The 23,764-nt window shown below is 43.9% G+C and overlaps 1 protein-coding gene across 3 annotated transcripts in view; it reads right to left on the bottom strand.

Moving 5' to 3' along the window:
- PREX1 (phosphatidylinositol-3,4,5-trisphosphate dependent Rac exchange factor 1) overlaps nucleotides 1-21,726 on the bottom strand; it is a 176,386-nt gene extending 154,660 nt beyond the window's left edge. The window contains exon 1 of one of the 3 annotated variants that reach the window (XM_068701013.1): nucleotides 20,944-21,726. In XM_068701013.1, the coding sequence (XP_068557114.1) occupies nucleotides 20,944-21,126 (183 nt within the window). In that variant the 5' untranslated portion in view covers nucleotides 21,127-21,726. The remainder of the gene's footprint in view (nucleotides 1-20,943) is intronic. The other 2 variants (XM_068701012.1, XM_068701011.1) reach the window with 2 other exon arrangements.
- Between the last annotated feature and the right edge of the window lie 2,038 nt (nucleotides 21,727-23,764).

The following is a 23,764-nucleotide window of genomic DNA, read 5'->3' as shown; positions in this document are numbered from 1 at the left end:
CTCCATAGGGTGCTCCCATGCACGGACAGCAGAGCCAGGCGTGTAGGGAAAGCTGACAGCAGCATCTAGTTCCCCCAGGAGGATTTGGAATGAGAATCCGTACAACTGAAAATGGTCCGGTGATTTACACCTTTGAGAACCCAGGCAGACAAAACATGCTGTTATTCTTTTTACCCAAGTGACTAGCCAGAAATTCACATGTTGTCCCAATTAGGAGGAGACAATTCTTAATGGAGTTAGGTGATTTTGCTTTTCTACAAGAACATGTAAAATCCCACTTCCATGAATGCATCAGGAATCAAACAACCAGAGATGGAGATCTTGCTGTCAGCACTTGACTTAAAACCTCTTTGTACTTTTTCTCAGCCATGAAAGCTGCTAGGTGCAAAAGTAATTTTCTTTTTTAGGCTCACTAGTAGCTAAATGTAAATAGCCATAGTGCTAACCTTCTTAACGCTGTAGGAATAAAATATGATGAAGTGATTTTGCTGCTGAGCAGAAGGAACACCACACAGATAAACACTAGTTGCAAATCACTGGCATCACGAGCCATCATCTCCGCTTTAAAAGCACTGTGCTGGTAGCAACCCGGGGAATGGCAGCTTTGGAACAAACAAGGGAGGAAGAAAGCTGGAAGAGGCAGGAGAGAACAGACCCTACTAATTGGTACCACTTCTATGCTGGAAGTTATTAACCTCTACTCTCAGCAAGTTTGTGAGAGCTACTCCTTGGCTTCAGCAGAGTGTCAGCCAGCTTGGTTCAAGGCACCAAAAGGGCACTTTGGGCTAACCTGAGCTACACCGATGAGCATGTCATCCACCCAGTACATTCCAGGTGGCGGATCCAGACAAAGAAACTTGTGTTGACTGTGCTCTTGTATACAAACACTTAGGGTGTGTATGTAGGGAAGGGTAGAAAGAAGTCAGCCAGACAACTGGCATCTCAGTTTCTTCCCATGCTAACAGCTCTCCAATTGCTTTTTAAAAGAAAAGTAAATCTCACTTCCCAAGTCTTCTGATGGGATTGAAAATTGGCCTGTCTTCTCAACAACTCCTTCTCATTCTCTGTGCCTTAAGGCTGTGCTTTACTGTGCCTACTCTCAGCTCTGCTGTGAGCAAATGTGTTCTCCAACGAAACGCTGCCACCCAGAACTGAAATGAAATGCTTTCTTGTCACTCTCTCATACCCTGCTTATGGACTGGTCATACTGTTCTGCTCAATTTATGTCTGCCTCTGAAAAACTGCTGCTCAATTTATTCTACTCAATTGCAGACTTAATTTTTTCTTCTTAAGACTAACATCAGCAGAGATCAGAATGTCTGCGTTCCCAGCACTGAAGGGAACCTATACCTCCCTGACATTTCATCTAAGGAAATGTTTACTTGGCTGTATATGAGAGGAAAAATAAAAACGGTAAGTCTGCTGCTGCTTTTGTTTTATGATGATTATTTTGTTGAAGGAACAGCCACTGCAGCTGGAGAACTGGAGGCCTGGAAAGCAGCGATGAGCTCCAGAGAAGGAGCATCATCTAATATTTAGCATCACACTCTTTATGCATGAATGTCCTCCATAATGCACTCCACTCTGCAAACATCTCCAGCTCATGCATGCTTTAATGGTTGGTACCATGCATCAATAAGTTATGAATTTGGAGATATGACTACTAAGTAAACTCATCAAGATTCCACTTGAATGAGTAACAGCCAAGAATTCGCTACCAAGAAGCACGAACCCCTTAATTCCCCTCCAGTCAAGGAGCTACTCTGCTGTAATAAATGGGGAAAGCAGCTATGTGGGGGGGACGAACCATTCAAACCCAAGTTTAAGAAACTGAAAACAAACATTCAGGTTGTTTTGTGGAAGTAAATAGAAATTGCTCCAAACTAGCAGCAGTTTACTTTCAAACAAGATGCTTTGGTAGAAAGGGGGTGGTGTTCTTGCTAGGTGGCATCCGTGACTCCTTTGGGGTGCAGCACCTTCCTGCTGCAGAGCACGCAAGCCCCAGGAGCCAGGCAGGGACCTGCACATGCCACCCCTTTTTATCCTGGCATGAGCATAGGAGAATCCCTTCTCTTGGCTGTTGTGTGTTCACCACTTAGCACACAGAAAACCAATTTTAGAAATGTTTTCAAAACCTTACCACTCCTGCTTTTGTAAAACTGCCTGAAAAATTCAGCTTGTGTTTATATACACAGCCACAATTCACCTGAATCTGAAATCGATAAAAACCTGATTTTTCTAATCTGTTCTGTTACCATCTTCCTTACCTCCTTGGGACATAATTCCTTTATAAATACTGAAACGTTCACACAAATGAAGGAAGTTACGTAAATAAATTTCACACCCTTCTGTTTATCACCTTGATGGTTAAAATCAGTACTAGAGTCAATTTGAAACAAGCTTTTTCGTACTAGAATCGCTACAGGGGTAGCTCCAATCAGAGCTGGTGAATAAACAGTAAGGGCAGGTATATGCAGGAAAAATGCAGTGTTTTATGCAACTAACACTAAAATCAGTGAAAAACACTGATGCAGAAAATTCACGTCCAATAGCTCTAAAGATATTGCTAGAAATTAACAGTTTTTCAGAGAGTTCCTGGAACAGGAGACCTTTACATAATTACTTTGCTCAAGTTTTGGATCCATGAAAACTTCTCTAGGTCAATGGCCTCTGAGCTGAAAAACGTTTTTGTCTTTCTACCTCACAAAAATCCTCCCCCATATCTCTACAAGAACATGTAGAGAAGTAGCATTTCAGTTATTCTCCATCTCTCTCCCGAGATCTACTCTGCATAAAACCTAAAACCAATGAGAACTTCTTCACTGGCTATGAAATTCTGGTATGCCAAGCACTGCACACCTCAGGTAGATCTCCCTTCAGTGAAGATTAAAACAACAACGTGGGGAAAGAAAATGCTATAGGGTTTCAGTGCATGTCAGAACTTCACATCTGAAATTGATAAATAACCTCTTCCTACAAACAGAAAAACCCCACTAACAAGTACAAAGGATAAGGCCTGCATCACCAGGCAAAAATAAACAGAAGCCCTCCATTTTCCGAAGAGTGCTGGTAAGGAGATGCATGTATCATGGCACATCAAATCTTTTTCTTCCAGGTACTCCAAAGCAGACTACCCTTTTGGAGAGGCATCCCAGAACCCCAGTATCACAGTCTCATATGAAATACATGCTGGCAAAGATGCTGTGTGTCTCTACATTGAGAAAATTCCCAGTGGATGGCATTGTGCACCCTGCCCAGAAGTTTCTAACGGCAACATGAGAGCTGCCCCAGAAAGACAAGGAAGTTTGAGAACAAAGCACCACATTACCAAGGGAGATTCGTACCTGGGTGGGTCACTGCCTTGTGTTTACACTGCTGGGAAAAACTTTTTGATTCTGCCTTAAAAGTGTAGAAAAGATTCATATAATGATGAATGAAGACAGAAATGATCCATTTAGCCAAATTTGACTTAAATACATGTTAGAACGGACAGGTAATATGTAAATAAGAGGCTTTGCCATGAAGATTATGTAATTTCTGTCACTAGTGCCACACCTGGTGTACAGTTAGTCAGAAAAAAAGACACCAAAGTGCAAATTACTCCCCCATGAAGAACAAGCTAACAAAAGAACCTAGGAAATTTGTTTCCACTTCACCCAAAGCCTCAATCCTTCTGAACAATTACACCAGCTCTGCTGAAACTTGCTTACACAGCAAATAGCAAAAACCATAAGCCTAGAAAACAGAAGCAGAATAAGGCAGCACATTTCTCTTCCTCCTTTGAGACTGTCACTCAGACATCATCTGTATTTAACACTTCTTCCAAAAGGCAAGTTCTATTCTGATGGCTGGGGGCTCACTGCAGATGACTCAGGTGATGAGCACAAGGCTGGAGAGCCATCGGAGCTTGGTCTAGACACAAGCAGCTGTAAAGCAAGACCACGTCTGAGCTCCTCTGCCCCCACAGCCCAAATAAACACCACCCCCAGGGCACTGTGCGCCAGCTGGGCTTACAGCTCCTGCTCAGGGCTCCAGCAGAGGAGCTCTGGCACATGCTGAGTTTCATAGCCCCTAGGTATCTTCCCCACTACTTTTCTAGTGTTTTCCATGTCTATGTGGCAAAACAGACAAATACCTAACCCTCAGCCACTCATGTTACGATTCTGCTGATAGCTGTAAACTACTATGTAGCATGTATTTGGGCTAAGGACTGGGATTCACATTTGCAAACCAATTTAAATGAGATGGCTGAAGCAATTTTTGTCCTCTGCTCTGGTCCTTCCTCTCCTAAAGGTCGCACCTGCCTCAGAGAAAGGTGTACAGAACACACATCTGTTGCTAAAGCATTGCCTGCTACAACTCAACGTAAAAGCCTGCCTTTATACACTGACCTGTGAACTACGGGAGCTAAAACAGAACCCCAGTCATGCTTTCCTAGTCCCTTTCCTAGGACTTCAGGTTCTAGGAATGGGGCAAGGCAATCACTGTTGTGTTAACCATCATATAGACCCATCTAAATGTGCCTGTGAACGTAAGTTGGGGCCCTAAGCAGTACAAAAGAGCAAAACGAGTGGGAATACTTTCTGGTTACTGTAGTCTAAACTAACAGTGTGAATGAAATAGGGATTCCAGAGTACTGGTATACTGCGTTCCCTAGCGCTTCCAATCGTTCACAATGAGTAGGAAGCACCAAGATGATAACCATCAAGTACACACAACATTAATTTTGTGTTTTGCTGTGCACCAACACAGCCCCACTGGGCCTTTGTGTGTCTATCCCCCTTGGACCATACAACAGCATCACCTGTGTACTCCAACAGTAGGGACAAGGAGGCTGAAAATGCAATGTTCTCTGCTTCCCCTTGGACACATCTGATGAACAGAAGTCTTCTTATGCAAAAATAAGAATTAGGACAACTCCCAACAAGAGCATTGTCTGAAGATAAATCTTCAGAGCAAGTGAAACAGGAGGCAGAAAAGAAGGAGGGAGCTGAAGCCTTGAAAGATCAGAAGTGTTCATAGAGGCCCAAAACATACACCCTCCTGCTCTGAAAAATTGGTTTATGCAGTGAATTTCAGGATTCAATGACTTATTCAATTCTCTTTCAATTTCAAGATCTGAACACTGGAACTAAAAAATTGCCTGAGAAGAAGCTTCCCTTCTGTGGCATCTCCAAAGTTCCAGCTCATCGCCAAAATCAAGAAGTAGAGGGGAGCCACACAAGTGAAGTGTTGTATATACTGACAGCTCTAAATAAGCTTTTTCCAAATCTCCCCTCGGACTCTGTTTGGTCTCTGACAGTTTCACTTTCCTGGAACACGCTGGCATTTCCTAGTGAACATAAGGGCAGCACTAGCAGTACATTCAAACCACTGACATTTTCACTTCACTTCTGTCTTTTAGACCCTTTGTGCTCAGCAGAGTCTTGATTGCAGAACTCAGGCTTGCACTGCTTAATAAAGTATTTTTGCATAGTACTGAGAAGAGCAGCTAACATACACACACAAGCAGCCTAGGCAAGCGTGGAACAACCAGATGTCTGAGTGTTTGCACTTGCACTTGTTGAGATTCTAGCATAAGCACAACTGTTCAGACAACTGCCACTGAGTAATTCTAAGACATAAAGTTAACTTCTTTATTTACATTTTTATTACTCACTGAGAGCAATGGAAAGCTGCTGACTGGCAATTCCTGAAGAGCTGAGACTTATGTTCAACATTTCATGTTCACATCAGTGAACTACAGCAGGAAAACTCTCTGAGCACAGTCTCTTGCACCCAGCACTAATAATTTTCCAGTTCTGAGAGTACCAGTGTCCCGCATCCTCACTGACTCTTGGTCTGTGCATAGATTGCCAACACTGCTTCAGGTTATGCCTAACAACAGTCCCCTTGGAGTGGAGCTACGACCATCAGTTCATTGAGCATTAACTGCCAAGGATGTGTCAGCTGGTTGCCAGAAGACTGAATTAAAGGAGTGTTATTCCTGCTGCTTTTTTTCCTCCAGGATGTATAGTTTGTGTGACATCTTTTACTCTGTTTTTTCTCCTACAGGAAACGAAGGATCAAGACCATTTACGATGGATCATTTAGCTTCGGCTGCCGACTCTCTTAGTTATTTCCTCTGCAACCTTCAGGCAAGTCATCTTGCTTTTCTGGGCCTCAGTTTCTCCATCTGCTAAATGCTGGTTTTTTACTTTGAGAAAATACAGCTAAAAAAGTGCCGCATAAACACAGACCAGTATCTTTATTCTTAATGCACTTCAAAGCAAAAATTTTCTTCTTCTCCAAACCCTGAGAAGAAAACAGCCTGAGACTTTTCTTTCCACTGGGTTAAGCTGTTTTTTTGATACCATGCTGCCCCAGCAGCTCACCCAGAACCACATTAAAAGAGAACTTATGTCATGCAGCCTTGCTTCCAAACACACACCACCTGGACACAGCAACTGCTGCCACTGCAATTTAATTCTTGCTTGCCGATTGCAAATTTCAGTTCCTCTGGTTGTGTGCTGTAAAAATTTGATTCATACTTTACTTTCCAAATATTGTGGCTTTTTCTTGTGCAACTGCTCATTGGCCTCTATTGTGCAAAAGGATCTCCTGTGACATATATGCTGCATACACAGTATAACAGACAAACCAAAAGACCGGCCGTACTTTCTAACTTATCTGATGCCAAGATGCATATTAAGCTGGTTTTAGATGTGGAAGGAAACAGGTCAGAGTGAAATTCCCAGATGTGCTTTCTGTTGATGATGCTCATATTTATATACAAAAGGCTGATACTGCAAGGTGACAGCACCTGCTAGAGCAGGCTGAGCTCCACCAGCTCCTCTGGGCTTCAGCATCCTGCAGGATAAAGCCCATGGAGATAGCAGAAGCCCCAAAGGATGCTCTGCCAAACATAACGCAAAGCAGAATATCATCCTAAGTATCCTATCTTTTTTCTTTTTCCTCTGCTACTCAGTGTAACTGCAGAAGATTTCCAGCACCCTTCACCAGAAAAAAAATTCTACGCAAAGTTTCATCAGCTTGATCTGCTCCCCATGTCAGAATGCAACTGAGTACATTAAATATTTAAAGCAAGAGAGGCTTAATAGTCAAATGAGAGATGAAAACATGCATTACTTCAGGGAATGTTTTGTTCACTGAATAAAGAGTAAGAAAGTCATGCCTCGTTTGGCAAACATACAAAAAATACAGGCCCAGCCAACAACAGAAACTAAAGCAATAAAGAAACCTGTATACAAATTTTTAATTTTATAACAGGAACTGCCCAGAGCTGATTTTTTCACAGAACCATCACGGTTGGTGAATAGTGAAAGGCTAAGAAATTACGTACTATGTCTGCATTGACCTGTTCTAACTCCCCAGAAGTACTGCTCTGTCCTTTTTGACTTCTTCCATTCACTCAAAACCAATACTCTTTCCAGCTGTGTTTAGCTCAAAAGTCTTCAATACATTTTAACTTTTTTTTTTTTTTTTTTTTTTTCCTTTCTCCTCTTGTTCCCTAACTCCTAATTGTAATTACTCTGGCAAGCACTGAGCACAAGAGGAGGCAGAGTACCTGTCCTTGTGCTAAGGCTTGGCTAGCCGTGGTAAAACAAGGCAACATAAACCAAAAATCTGGGTCCAACATGAAGGCCAGAGGACGGGATCCAGCAGAATACTAGCAAGTCAGCTATGGCAAAGCTGGAGGCCTGGCTCAGTAAAAAGCCCAGCAAAAACAGATGCTGCACCACTAAGTACACTGGATTTTGTGTGCCTCGTACCATTTAATGACTAAGCGAAGAACTCCAGTGGCACTTTTGTCTTATATAAGTAACATAATCAGCAAATCTCACCTTTCAACTATTTCCCAAAGAAATTATCTTTAGCCCAAAGAGCCCCCAAATCATCATTTGCTTACTGACAAGCTTCCAGAACTTGTTCTCCACACATGTGAACAAAACACTTGTGCCGATGTAAAGAAGGAGACATTTCTTTGCAACAGTGCTATCTGCACATGCTCTGGTATAAGAGCTGACAAAGGAACCATGTTCTGGGAAAAGCCTCTCTCTAGCATTCATCTTTTCCCATTGAGGAATCATACCTCTGACAACTGAATGCTCCTGGCAAACGTACTTCTGCAGGTCTCTTTGGAAACCTTCCCCTGCTGTTCTTCCCTTTTCTGCCTCCTGTCAGTACCCTCTCCTCACAAACAGCTGTTTCCCATCTGATCTGATTTCTGAGCACAGTGCTGGTAACATGACAGAGACAGGAGCACCAGCATCCAGAGAGCTATAAGGTAAAAAAAAAAAAAAATAATAATAATAATAATAATAATATCCAAGTGTCCAGCAAGGACTGTCTGAAACCTTGGATTTTCCACAGTAAGAAGGGCAGGAAATAAAACAGAAACGAGCAAGCAGTACCTCACGTGAAGGACCAACATGCTTTCAGTGTACTGTATCTCAGCACACAGCTGTAAGCAGTGACAGTCAGAGTTAGGTAACTGCTGTCTGCTTCCCTTTCACGCTGTCCTGAAGTAGCCCCCACCCGCTCAGACTGCATTTCCTCTCCCTTCCCTCCTGCACAGATCAAGAAAACAGAAGATACTGGGGCAATGGCAGAGTCAGCAGTGAGAGAAATCAGTTACGGAAGGCTGGCCAAATGAATTGCCACCACTTGTGGCCTGGCACCCACAACTTTCACCTAAGCACAAAGCATCAGGAGAAAACCCATCCCCAGCCACCCCCGCACTGGGGCTGGGCATTATTACCTCTGCCACAGGCATCCCTCTACCCCTGTCCTGTTTCAGGGAGATGTGCCTCAGGCGGGGATGGGATGCCCATCCTAGAAGGCTAACAGCGGCAGGACACCGGCCTGAGCCTGGGAATACTGCTGGAGAAGCACTGGAAAAGCGCCTGGCACCCTTGTGGCCCAGGCAGGGTGGCAGTGTTAGGACAGGGCAGGGACCATTCCCAGGAGGCAGGCTGGATGCAACCACCCTGCTTTGAGACTAGAACAGTTCAGGGGGACAAGGCAAGACAAAATCATGGCACTTGGCTGCAGGGTCAGAGAATGAAGCCCGGCACTGTTTTGTTTACTAAGTCCGTAGCCTGAGTTCTTGCTTCACAATATGGGGCATTAACCACCGATCTGTCCTGACAGTATCAGATAAACTTCTGCCACAGCATCTCCCAACCCCCTGTGACCCACATATTAAATAATCCACAGCCCACTGATATTTATCTGCAGCAGGCTTGTCCATTGTTCCCACAACCACCTGGATTGTGCGTAAGAATCAGGTTTCAGAGTCTGAAGCATTTTACCAGCTCAGAAGTTTTACAGCTGTCTGTTCCTGCCCCTTCAAACGAAATGAAAGGGGGCTCTTTAGCCTCCTAGTGACAATGTTAGCAGCAAATGGCTCCTTGTGAATTCAAAGCAGTTGTCGGATTAGACAAAAAGTCCCATGAGACCAGAGACTTTGCTGTGTAGCTAAAACCCACCCACCTATCTGAGATAAGAATTTGCATTTTAGTGAGTTCTTATCAGAAATCTGTCCCCAGACCAGGGCCATCCGCCACTTACAAACCACACTTTGAATGTCGGGGAGCTCCTCTCATTGTCAGTTTCTTCAGCCTCCAAAATAACCCCGAATGCGACCTTTTATGGTTTTTTCCTCTTTCTTGACACACATTTCCCTCATGTATCCTATGACGGGTTGTTCCAAGTTACTCAAACCATGCTAGGATGATAGGTGCAGGAGCAAGCAAAACTTGCAAGACAAAAGTGTTATCACTAAGTGATTTACTACGGATAAGCAAATGTATAAGGAAATGTGGATAGTGTCATTATGCCTTTTTTTTCCCCAATCTAAGCTTATTAAACATGTACAAAAGTACTTAACATCTGACAGCCATCCAGCACTTCCAGCGTAAAATGAGTCTCAAGTTCAAAGCTGTTTCTTAATAAATCGTTTAATAAATCATTTGGATCACAAAGTCAAGCATCGCTCCTTGGTGACAGTCTCAGCAGTCAGGGTCACCCCTGTAAAGGACTGTGCGAGCCTCTCTCTAAGTGGCCCAGTCAGGGGAGGGATGAGCAGCACGACCCCCTAGCAATCAGTATTTTCCCCTCTGCCTTTTCTGACACATGAGATGTTAGCAGAAAGAACCCATGGTTGGCAGCACTGGTGGTGACACTGTTTCACATCTAAACCAGCAATCTGGTTTGTACCAGTCAAACTCCCAGCCCAATCGCATCAAGCTTCACATCCAAAACATATCGCCAAGTACTTCCCAACATGTGCTCCAAGGAGCCCTGGAAATGTTAGCCCTAACTCTTAAATACCAGCAACTGAATAACTAACGAATCCACAGGCAACATGCCATCAGCACCCTGCATGTTGGATTGTTTGCTTCTTTTATTTAACTGAAAGTGTATTTCTGTGCCAACTGAATGATGACTAGTCCATGAATACTTTTAATGACTAAAAGACAGTGCTCGTATAAAAAAAAAAAAAAAAAAAAAAAAAAAACATCAAAACAGCCTCATTTTACATAGATTTTACATAGGCTAAGTAGTTTGGGAATTAACAAATTAACCTGTTGGCACACAAGAACTGACCACAAGCAAAGCCAGAAGTAAAAACTGAAGGTTGCATTGAAAGTGTTCAAAAATTTATTCCATGAATCATGAGATGTCAGCTGGGTTGCAGCCAGGTGTTATCTGTGTGGCTGATACTCCTCCATAAAATTAGTGGTAGCAATGAGATTGATTCAACATTCTTACATGAACATACAAGCTCCTTTATCTCAGTTCCACAGTCCCACAATGCAAGTAAACAAACCAATTTTTAAATAATCAAGGTGTAAAAATCTATTGCCTTCTCTGCAGCTCAGCAAAATATGACATGGAATTGCCTGTTCTCTGAACTGTTGGAAGTTCCCTGCAGTTAGCGACAAGTCCTTGTGCTAGCAGCACTGGATGAGAAAGCAGGTGGGTTTTTATACATGGGCATCATGATGCTTGGAACAGTCAGTGTGTCCTCCTACCCTCAGGTTTCCAAGGGCCTGTCACAGCTCCCATTCAGTTTGGGGCAATTACTATCTTGTGGCCTGACATATGGCTCTCAGCTGTGTAAGCAGCAAGTTTTTCTTCCAAGGAGCAGGGCTCATTAGGAAGAGTGAAGGAACTGTTTTCTCCCCACAGAACTGTTTTCTCCCACTCCGGTCTTGAAATCTGCAGTTCAAAGGGAGCTGAGGTTGCTTCACATGAGTGGCTCCTACACAAGGGGGAAGAAGGGAGTCAGGCACTTTAGCCACAGCAACCACCCTGAGGTTCTCCCACAGTACAGGTCTACTGCAGCTCTGAGTGCCCGTTGCAGCTTGCCTCAATCAGCCAGGCAGAAGGCAGGGTTAAAGCTTTAACCAGTCTTGCCTAGGCTGGGCAATCAACCAGCAGTCTTCACCCGCAGCAACATTCAAGTCCAAGGTTTTGCTCAGGTCTTCAGCATCCTGTTGGTGCATCCCCAGACCCAGCCTCAGTTTGTGACTCAGAGCGGAAAGAGAAGTAAAAGGTGCCATTCAGTCTCTGCATGAGATAGCTCTGTAGGAATTGCATTACTCCACAATGAAGTCTCTGTAACTGACTAAAAAATGACATTGTTGCATATTTCAAATCTTTTTATTGCCTCTGGCTGTTAAAGGCTGAGAATGCTGCAGTCATTCCTTCTGCTAAACAGGAACTCTTCCAAATAGATAAGAGAGTGACACTTCCATTCCATCCTTCAAAAAGGTAGGAGCAGTTGCTTCGATGCAAGTAGAAAACAGAACGTAAAACACTGAGACAGAAATTAAGATACAGAAAGGAGGCGTGGAAAATGGATTGAAGTCACCCCAGAAGAAGAAATAGCAGCCTTCCTATGCCACAAGTACAACCCCTACTGTTTAGGTCCTTAATGCAAACAGCCTTCGTGCACTCTGAAACAGAACTGCTTTACTGATTGCATTAATCAAGAAATCATCTGTCAATGCAGGGCATTAATGGAAATACTGCTGTGTAAATATGGATTAAGCATCCCACCACACTACAAGGAGGACGGGAACATGCAGCAGCATTAACTACAAATGAACTATGCATTCTTGCAAGTCATCTAAAACACAAAACAAAAGGGCCTGGCCGAACGATGGCTGCAAAGGAACCTTGCGCAGAGACAGCCATTCAGAACCATTTCAAAGGTTTGATCCACAAAACAGACGTCTGCAATTGTGACAACTGCTATTTGCAAATGAAAAATCTTCACAAAATACAGGAGGCCATAAGATATCTTTCCATTTCCTTATTTCAAGAGTGTCAAACAAGGAGATCCAAAAGCCTTTGCCACTGGTAAGGCCTGGTCCAGCGAGATCTGAGGGGCCAAATTAGGTTTCTGCAAAGCTGTGTCACTACATCCTAATTTAGTGCAAAAAAACTAACAATAGCCTTCACAGATAACGGAAGGCCTAGCAGATAAGCAGATACATGTGTATGTGGGTGAGCAGTACTCTTTCTGTTGGCCACCACTACAGACTGCCACTGCACAGTGACTCTGAGCATCACCAATGTGAAACAACCTTACAATTTACACCTTAAAAACCCACTGCTACTCTTCAAGACCTTTACCAAGAAGGCATGCGTTGCAGATTGAGAATCCAGCTGAGACTAGAAGAAAAAAAAATAGAAAACGGATTTTATAGCTGGAAACAAAGGGGAAATTCTCACATAGTCCCTTGTATTTTTTTGCAAGTGCCTAAAGAAAACAATAGACAGGCAACAGAAATAGGTAGTTTGTTGAAAACCTCGTCTGTCAGGGACTCATCTGCATACCTGCAGGCAGACAGGGCACTTGGGAGAAGGTTTTTCAAGCCTCAGATACCCCTGTGGAGCAGGATGCCTCTAGGGCCGCCAGGTCTGACCAGAGCAGCTTACTTGAAGACACTCTTGAAGTCGCTCTCTGCCCCTTGAGCAAGGCTCAGTGCTGTCCTTCCAGGACACTTCCCAGAATTGTAAACATTACACTGCTCCCATAAAGCCCGTATGCAAACAGTCGCTGTCACTGGTATGATCAATGAGTTGTCCTCAAAGACAGGTACAATCTCAGGCAAACTGTTTATGGCTGCTGTGCTACAATACTGCTCCTGTGTAATGTGTAAGAACTCTGCACTGCTAAAGACTTTTAAGTGCCTTGTGCCCACAGTTTAAACACTAGAGTTCAAGAAACAGAGTAAGTGGAGAATCCAAATAATAGCACAGAAATTATCAGAGGTAAAATTAAATAGCTTGTAAGAAAAGAGTTGCATAATTTGACAATTTAGTCTAGAGTGAAACAAAATGTGCTAACAGCCACAATATACATGTACTTGAGAAATTGATACAAGAGAAAAAGATCACCTCTGTGCTCACTGCAAAAAAAAAAAAGTGATTAGACATTACAGCAGGCATTAGGAAGATATTTCCAACAGTAAGGACACCTAAACACCAGGATAAACCACCAGAAACGACCCTCCTTTCAGATCAGAATATGATCTGTCAAGATCCTCTGCAGCCCTCCTGATGATTTTTTGCTACGCTGTCAATTGAGGAGCCACGTTTCCCAACACCACCAGGCAGCACGCCTTCCCATGGCACAAATGCTGAACAACCTGGGAACTGGAAAAATAACAGAACTGTCAAACTTTTTCTCCCTATATTTAGGTACAAACAAGCTCCTTTACTATGTATCAGTCTGCCTCCTGCTAAAGTCAGCCAAAAAACTATAAAGTTGGCCATGCATTCAGCTACATATGGAGAACTTTACCCCTATCAGTCCTGCTATCTCCAATGTTTGTTTCATTTTCAATCCACAGGCCTATTCCTACCAAAGCCCAGGGTCTTTGTCCCTCCCGTGCACTTACTCAGCGCCAGACTGCTATTGCAAAAGAGTTTTGTTGCAGAGGCATCAGCACCGAGCTGGGAAAGCACAGGGCCTCCAGGCTCTCCCTGCCCCCCAGAGAGCACAACACATGTTCAGACAACTGGCATCCCCAACATGAGAGGGAGGGACAAATGGCAAAAGCGCTGATTGATGGTATCGCTGCAATCAAGGAGGAAGAGTCAGAGCAAACACTGCATTCTGAAGAATGGAATGAGACCAAGGTAGAGAGAGAATAGTTAACAAAGGGTCAGCTGCACGCCAAGCCAGAGCGACCTACAGAAAGCAAAGAAAAAGGAGGTTTATTTCTCACCTGTGTGGCAGCAAAGTGGTGAAACCACATGGGGGATTTACAGGTATTTTCTCCTTGTGGCTCTTCTGTGAGAGACCAAAAATAACTAAACAACTTAATTTATGTGAAAAATCTGCTGCGCTCCTATACGCCTTTGGTCTGTAAAGCCTCACCGCAAAAGGCATGGGTTGGTCATGCAACTTTCCAGGTGAAGGAAATTGAGCTCAGACGTGTCTCCAAGTAGAAGAGGACCCTTGAATTCTGTATCCTCAGTTCCTGCTCTTAGACCCACAGCTGGCTCTCCAGATCACAGGTGGTCCACGTGGACCTAGCAAGCCGTCCACCTGAGGTCCACAGAAATGCCAACACAGTGTCTCAGTGAAAAGTCTGACAGAAAGTGCACGTGCAGGTATGCAAGAAAATCTGGGACTGTTCTTAGTTCTCTGCTCCAAGTGGCCTTAGACTGTACTCCCTATTGCATTCCCATCCGTACAGTGGAGGAAGAAGAGGTTATCACCTGCTGGCATTTCAGAAACAAGTGAAAACTATGAAGATCTCTCTGTCTTTATGTCATATCCTACTGATAAGTAGAAGTACAACTTAACATTAACGTCATTTAGTATACCCTGACCTGTAAAATATGACAGCTATAGCATGCAAGAGAAACTTACAAAATGCATAGAAAAAAACTTTTTTGCTACAGAAAACTGACAATGCCATTGATACCCCTGATGTTTCGCTGCTGTACACCAGCTGAGTCTTTCCTCCTTCTAAGCCTAAAGATGAAGGAATGTTTTCAGAGCTTTCTTTTGCCTTTCTGTTTTCCATTTTGTTTCACTTTCTACCTCCAGACCATTTTCTTCACATTCTCTTAGTATCTAGCACAAAAGAACTTTCTCACCTGCTTGCATTTCAGCCTTTAGTAGCTCTTTTTGCAAAGCATAATCTGAAAACAAAACTCCTACCAACAGAACTGCCATCCCAATACAAGAGTCATAATGCAAACTCCTAAAAACTAACAAGCATTTATGCTTTGCTTATGTTCTTCGCACTCTACAACCACAAGGGCTACAAAACTTGCCCTTTAAAATGAAAGCCACAATCTTCCTCAATTTACAAGTATCAGGAACCAAGCTTTTAAGAAAAGCATCCCATGCTGTTAAGACTCAACAGCAGAAAGCCTTGATCATAGGCAATCATAATAATTGGATGTAGGTGAGCACATCTCAGTAACTGAAAGTACCAAACAGCAAAGCTAATTTAGATCTCTTCCAAACAAATTTCCATCTCCTTCCTCTCCCCAGCTGCTGTTTTAGCAGCCTCATAGCAGAGGAACGGCATCACCCAAACCATATGGTTCACCTTCCAGAATTAGAGTTTATCTGGGTCTACTGAGGGTGAAACTCGCAGAGAACAGAGCAAGACAGGAAACCACACCTCACAGATGAGACGAATGGTCTGTTTGCTGCTCTGAGTACCGGAGCCCTAATCTTGGATGCAAACACGATTGTGAAATATGAAGAAAAAAATAAGAGGCCTGTGATGCTTATCATATTTCGGTATGGGTGGAGTGCAAAATCCAGAGATACTAGATCAATTACAACCACAAAGCAAACAAGAAAAGGGAGCATAACAAATATTTTGAGACGGTAGGATGTGGGTTAATTTATCTGATGGCACGTGTCCTAACGTAATATTTATACAACAGATAAGATGGAAGAAGACTTCTAATCTTCATATAAAAATATAGGATGCCATAATATTCAAACCTAAAAATAGTCCTGGTACAATTAGTTATCCAACCTGATACCTGTCTGATAAGGACAGCTCAACTTTCATGCTGTTCTCATGCCTGCACTGAGCATGCAGCAACTGCTTAAACTAAAACTACATCCTGGCATCCTGATATTAAAATTTACACATTGGTGGTTTGTCTTTGGAGAGATGAAAGAGCCATATCTGCATATGATGCAGAGCACAATTTGGTTGTATATACTTGCAATTACCTGACCAAGTTGTGGGAGCTGCACGTGCAGCTTACAGCCAAGTGTTCAGTGAAATTAAAGGACTGCGGAAAAAAGTAAGTGTGTATACACCAAAATACCTATAATTGCAACCTACTATATTGGATAATTACTGTTACTACACTTTCACATGCAATTAATATGATTACATCTCCAAACTGCTAAGCCAAACCTCTAAATGCTGACATCTAATTGTTGCACACCACTTTAGAACAATGGTCAGTGAATGTGCATGAAATTACTCAGGGCTCCTGCACCTCCTCACTTGAAAAATGGTCTTTAATCACCACAACACCAATATCACAGATTTGACTGTAATTCTGTGGAATGACTACATAGCATTCAAACAAGCCACAACCTTTCTTTTCTCAAGGAATTTTGCAGGGACTTTTTTCTACAGCACAGGCAAGAACAGATACCTAGAGAACAACAAGCAAGCTTAGGGGCTGCAGAGTGCCAACATTATGCCTCAGTACCCAAAGGCTCTACTGTCAGCCACAAATTCATGTCAACCTTGGTATGCTAGCAAAATTATATGTCACCAGACAGATGCTTTAACATTTATCAGACTGGTCATCAAAGTAAATCATCGCCTGTTTTAGTTCTGTCACATAAAACTGAAATATTTACAAGATCACGTATAACATGTAAACATTTCTGCATAAATTGCACTGTTAAAAGAGGTTGCGGGGAGGCAAAGGATTAATTGAATGTTGAAGTCTGGAGACTGAAAATGCTTATGGCTTATGATCTCAGCAGAGACTTACAACAGAACTATTTGCCCTGTTCTCTTTGAAGTTTATCTTACTCCATCAGTAACTTTTAGTCAAGTTCCATTAGCTTCAGACAATTTTCCACTTTGTTTCTCATTTGATCAGTAGTTCTTTAATGACGTTGGCAGCAGTATGTTTTCATCCATTCCCTGTAGTTCTCCCTGCTGCTTTAAAAATTGGTCCATATAATGGGGCTTTATAAAGAAAGTTAGCACACATCCATATAACTACATTATCTATTAATATTCATGATTTCCACAGTACTTCTTCAAGCAGGATTCTGTATTTTGCAACATCACACCTGCCTAGTAAAATGGCAGATAAGACAGGACACAATACAGCCTGTGCATATTTATAATTGAGTAACTCCAGATCATTAGCTGAGTGCTGGTAGAAAACAGTTTGCTCTTTCTCAGTATGGTGCCTCTTCATTTTGAGGCTCAATCTAGGAAAAGTAAGTCTATCAAAATCCTATGATACGCATGAGTATCTTATCTGCACCCTACTAACATTTAATATGGAATCTAGGCACTCTAATTAAATAGCTATAACTCTTGGAACTCATCACCTCATCTTGCAAGATCTGGAGCAAACCACAGTAAAAAGCTATGAGGTTTCGTTCTCTCCACAGTTCTGGTACTTAATACTGCAATGGGACTTTGGGACTCACAGGTGTAACAGGAACTGACCAGGAAAAAAATGACCAGAACTGCCTTCCTGTGCCCCCAAATCAAACCTACTGGATTGAATAAAACAGTTAAGCTGTAGTGATGTGGGACAGCTAAGTTAACATTGCAGATACAACTCCTTTTGTGAGAATCACTAGAGGTACAAAATAACAGGTTCTAGACACTACATTATTTAAATAGGCAAATACCTGGAGCATTTTTATTAATGTTTTTACTTCTGAGCACAAAACCAATAGAAAGATGTTTTTCCTGGTAACTTATAGTTTTTCTTGTGAGAAAAAGAGAACTTGACGTGCTGTAACTTTCATGATACCCTCTTTACGAATCCATAGAAGCAAAAATAAAGACAATTTTCTACACAAGGCAAACAAAATAAAGATTGAGTCCCTTTGTTTCCGGGGAAACTACTTTCCCTATAGCTTGGAGGAGGGCTGGGGGGAGGGGAAGATTTCTAAGAATACGAAAAAGATAAAAGGAAACCTTTCCTTTAACATGGTCACATGCTAGTCTTCAAAAAAGGACAAAAATACTCTTAGTTGTTTTGCAAATCCATAGCATCAAATACTTAAGAGATTCTTTTACATTACTAGGGAACACATGGAAGCTTCTGTTAGCAAGCAACCTCAGGGTTGTGAATAAACCCATAGAATTTAGTTGTTTGCTTTTTAAAACATTGTTTATTGAGAATACTTACTAAGAACTGCAGCTTCAACAGCAAATATTTAACAAGGAGCACAAACTCCCTCAGGTAACCTTTTTCTAAAGCATAACTGTCCCATCTAACTTATGGAAAACTCATTCTGATGACTGAAAGATGCGAGATTTAGCCTTCCTTTATTTATCAAAGTGATTAAAGTTACTGAAGCAAAGGAATCTGCACCCCTCCTGTCTCAGCGCATGTTCAACAGGAGCTAGTTTCCATAGGATTTGGGAACTGCAGCCTTTTCTCCACTGCTGCCAAGAAATTCCTTCTATAGCTTATGGAAAAATAATTAATTTCAGTACAATTCACACTGAAGAAAAAAAACAACACATTAATATCACGCAACCACGTTTGAGTGTTAACTGGGTACCATACCCCAGAAAGTAGAAGAGTTTATGTTTATTTTGCACTGGGTAAGTGATGCTCACATGGAACATGAGACAGTAATAAAGAGACCCATGGGGCAAAAGCAACAGTTCCTACACAGTCACATCTGAACACTCAGAAAAAAGCTAATGGGAGTAAAGTGGACTTAATTGGTGAAGCCCACGCAGATTTGAGAATACCGAATCCCAGAGTTACTTGTTAGAAGGTACTAAGTTAGGGCCTTCCACCAAATTCATGCAGAAAATACTTCTCACTCCGAATTTTGTTTTTAAAAATATCTTCCCACTACTGCTCCATTCACCCTCATGCACTGCAGTAGGCCCTCATTCTCCTTTCCTTGGTGCTAAAACCATTCAGCTGCCTGAATGCAGTTGTATAGAGACTCAGCCCATAAGAACTAGGTCAATGATTTAAGGAACTTGTTGTTATTTAGGACAAGAGGAACATTCAATACATGCTTCAAGTTAAGTCTATGTGTGAACGCTGCTCTAAACCAAGGCCTAGAGATAGGAAAGATCCCATCCCTCAGTGCTTTATTCAAACATAATTACCAAAACAGAAACTCCACAGGGGAGTAAAGCCACGCCATCAGAACCAGCCCCCAAGATAATTCTACCGCCAATCTCCGGCGGGTAGCTACTAACAAAGTGGCTGTGAAGGGCTCTGGCTGCAGCAAGCCATCCTGAGAAGGCAGCCAAGCGTACTCCATCAGTATCTTCTACTGCCATTACCTAAGGCACATTACTCACCGCTGCTCCCACGAAAACTGCCAAGTTAACAAATATAAATAAATAAAAGACTGTTATGTTCTGTTTCAATATATGAGAATCCCATTAGTTAATATTGCAAATGCATTTAGCTGCAGGAACTGAAGCTAAAAAACACATGCAGCATGAATCTGCATTCCAGCCTGCAGCTCACAAAATCGCAAATTCAGTACTTAGGACAGAGGAATTTTCTGAGTTTTATTATGATTATTATTTTGTTTTGTCTATAGGGTGGGGCATTTTGCAACTCACAGCTATTTTAGGAATCTCCTTACAGTGAGACAGAATCCTCGTTTTAAATGAAGATAACTGACACTTTAATTGGAAGCTTTCTGAAATTACAGACTTTGTCTTCAACTATTTGAGAGAGAAAAGGAGGATTTAAGCAGAGACTAGTTCTTAAAGCAACCGCTTCCCTTTCATTTATCTTTTCGCTAGACAGTTTGCCACTTGGGTGACTCTGAACAACGCTGAAGACAAACCGAATTTAAACAATAAACAAAAAAAAATTTCCTGGAAAGATGAGTCAGAAAGGGTCCAGGGTCTAAGCCATTTAGATGAAATCAGGGTTTAGTACTTATCTAGCAAAACACCAGAAAGAATTTCTGCCCTGACCAATCTTTTGGAAATCTCTGCAGAGACTTCCCTTGCTTTGATTCCTGATCTCTGTGTGATCGTATAGTTTATTCTTCTTCTTTTTGATGGCATATCTGTTATCTAGTAACTTTTACTGCGGGCTCTTCGAGTTATTTGCAGGACTGTGGTGGTATGCTGATGAATTCCACATCTAGAGCCTACGTAGGGAAAAGGAAACATCCTGCTGGAGTTTTACTTCTGAACCACTCCGTTCGGAGGGCGGGTGTAATTGTCTCCACATGCACAGACGCACCCGGCCCAATCCCTTATTTGTGTTTACCCGTAAAGCAAAATATATTTATATATATATAGCATTTATTTACAAATAACAGCCAACGGGCAAGGATAGAGCTCGCGGCTGGGTGGAACAGCAACTTCCGAACAACAACAAAAGGGGGGAGGCACTCAGCGAGGCGCACTCGCTCCCGGAGCGGTCCCTGTCACCTCGCGGGGCACCCGCGTGCTTCCCCGGGGCTGCAGGGGCGACACAGCCGGTCCTCCGCCGCCCCGGCTGGTTTTTTTTTCCTCGCCGGAGGCCCAAACGCCGCCGCTGGCGGCCCCCTCACGCAGCGGGGGCATCCCCCGCCCTCTGCGGCTCAAAGAGCAGAAATTTCCCCGGCCGCAGCGGGCCTGCCCCCCTCACGCTTCGCCCCGCCGCCGGGACGCGGCACGCAGCCCCCGGCCCGCCCCGGGAGGAGCCGAGCCCCTGAGGGGGCTTTGTCCCCCCGCTGCTCACCGACTGCAGGAACCGGAGGGTCCCCACGTAGTCCCGCTCGGTGCTGAGGATCTCGTTGAGGACACAGAGACGGAGGCGCAGCTGGCGGTCGGTGTCTTTGGGGCAGCCGGCGGGCTCCGCCGCGCCGGGGTGAGGAGGAGGAGGAGGAGGAAGAGGAGGAGGAGAAGGAGAAGGCGGCTCCATGGTGGTGGTGGTGGCGGCGGGGCGAGACGTTCCGCTTCCCCGCTGCTCGCCTCAGGAGCCCCCCATAGCCCCGCGGTGTCCGGAGAGCCCCGGGAACGGCACCCCCTTGGCCGCCCCCCTCAGCCCTGCCTCACCCGCGGGCGGAGGCGCTACAGGAGCCGGGTGCTGAGGGGAGCCCGGCTGCGGGACATGCCGGGGGAACAGCGGCGCGGCGGGCGCTCGGCGGCCGAGGCGGCGCTGAATGAGGAGAGGAAGGGAAGCCCCGGCGGCGGGGGGGTGCGGGGGAGCGGGAGGCGGGCGAGGAAGGCGGGACGGGGCGGGAGGAGGCGGCGGAGCCCGGCCCCTGGAGGCCCGGCCCGGGCAGCGGCCGGCCGGGGGTGGCTGAGGGGAGAGCGCAGGGGGGCGAGGGCGGGAGGGATGGGGCGGCCCTGACGGGTAGCGCGCACGGCGGGAACGCGGCCTCACCGCGCTCCCTCAGTCCGCTCCGCCCTCAGGTCGCTCACACCCGAACTCCCTCACACACCACATGCCCTGTGCTCCCTCAGACCACTCACCCCTCAGACACGACTCACCCCTCAGTTCGCTCACTCCTTACACAGATACCCGTCACAGCCGGGCTCTCTCACAGACCAAATGCTCCGCACTCCTTCATTCCACTCACCCCTCACACACCACATGCCCTGTGCTCCCTACATCCACTCATCCCTCGGTCCACTTACAGCCGAGCTCCCTCACATGCAAAGTGCCCCGCGCTCCCGCAGTCCACTCACCCCTCACAGCCACACTCCCTCACACACCACACGACCCGCTCTCCCTCAGTCCGTTTGCCCCTCACACCCAACACACGGCCCCCACAAACACCACATTCACACAACATACGCAGACACTGAACTCAGGCACCCCACACCGCAGTAACACAACACACAGCCACGTGCCCCATTTCCACGCACAGCCACACACAGCAGATGCCCACACACAGACCTCACAGCCCATGGCCTGCTGCGAGCAGACGTACACCAGGACAGGCACACTCACACACAAACTCACATATACTCACAGAAACAGGCACAAATGCACGCGCCTCTGAAAGTGGAGATGTACACACAGCTTCACTGGGGCAGAAATTCACCACAGGCACTTGCATGCACAGAGAAATGCACCCAAATCTCCATACCTCCCTCTTCTGAGATGTACTGAGGGGCAGGCATACAAACACAGTGGTCTGGCACATACATGTAGAAATGCATTCAGAAATGCATACACAGAAAGTACACAAATATGTAGAAGTAAGGGGTCACACACTTCTACACCAATGAAGAACATATGCAAGAAATGTCAGTGTTTCTCTAATGTGAATCAGAAATATTATGGTTTTAGTTGGCTATAACTGCTCATGCAAAGTGGGTGCGAAGCACGAGGGCAGAGGTGAACTGAGTAAATTTCACAGAACAGTAAACGGAGCCCTGTAAATCACTGCTGGTCCCACTGATTTCCAGAAAGCTAACGTGATTCATACCAGTGGAGATTCACTCAAATATCTTCAATGCACCATAGAAAAGCTGCCAGGCTTTCTTCATGGTACTAATAAATATTTATTTCCTTTGAATTAAGAAGAAAAATGTTTCAAGAGAAAATTAAAAAAATGTTAATAATGTGAACTTTTAAGTGGCACAACTGCAGGGACAGATCTCATCTATTACCTTAAACATGAACATAAGTAATGTAATGAAACATCATTTTCCTCAGGCTAACACAAAATACCTCTTTTGGTATTTCAACTTAACAGTGACATTTTTCTGTCTTGGTGGGTGTCTTTTATCCTAAGCATTAAGTTTTCTATTTAGGAGAAAATGACGGCAGTCCAACACACAATTGTCATCTTTAATTCTGATTTGAGCTTCATGGATATCATATTACGTGACGTGAAAAAATAGCTCTTCAGTCAAGGTATAGTGGCAGCAGGCTGTATGTCTGCTTCATAAAGAAATATTGAAGATGTTTTTAGACCTAGATGTGGAAATTTTCTGAATCAAGTAATATTGATATGTTAGCTTGTGAGATCTCATTACAATGTAGCTTTGGGTCAAGGTACGCAATTCACACCTTTGCAAACATGATTCTCATGATACGTTGCAATATCACTCAATTTCTGAAGCCTTATCAATGAGAAATGTTGTCTTCACTCCAAGTCAGTCAGAAACCCGATTGCTCGGAATGGGAAGAAAAATGTGGGAAAGCTCATGCATCCATAATTGCAGAAAATCAGAGGGAAAAGCACTGGGGGAAAGGGAATAGTAGGAGATAATTCTGGGTTTTGCACAGATCTGAGCTGCATGGAGGGGCGCTACAGGAAATGGAAGAGCGCCACAGACAAGGTCTTAGACAAGGACAAAGAAGCAAGACTACAGAACAGGTAAGATTAAACTCTAAATTTGCTGTTTTTCCTTCAAGTTAATTATTACCATTTGTTTTCTCCTGCGAGTTACTACATTTTCATTTATTTAGTTAGTGTGTTTCTAGTTGCTGTCTTTTTAAAAATCAAATGATATTTCTGTGTGGGACAAGTGACAAGACTCTCATTTAAAACATCCTGATGGTTTAAATAACAACATTCTCTGTTTGGAAAAATCAGCATCCC

This window comes from Anas acuta, chromosome 16, assembly GCF_963932015.1.
Source record: "Anas acuta chromosome 16, bAnaAcu1.1, whole genome shotgun sequence".
NCBI lineage: Eukaryota > Metazoa > Chordata > Aves > Anseriformes > Anatidae > Anas > Anas acuta.
This window is presented reverse-complemented; position numbering and strand designations above follow the sequence as displayed.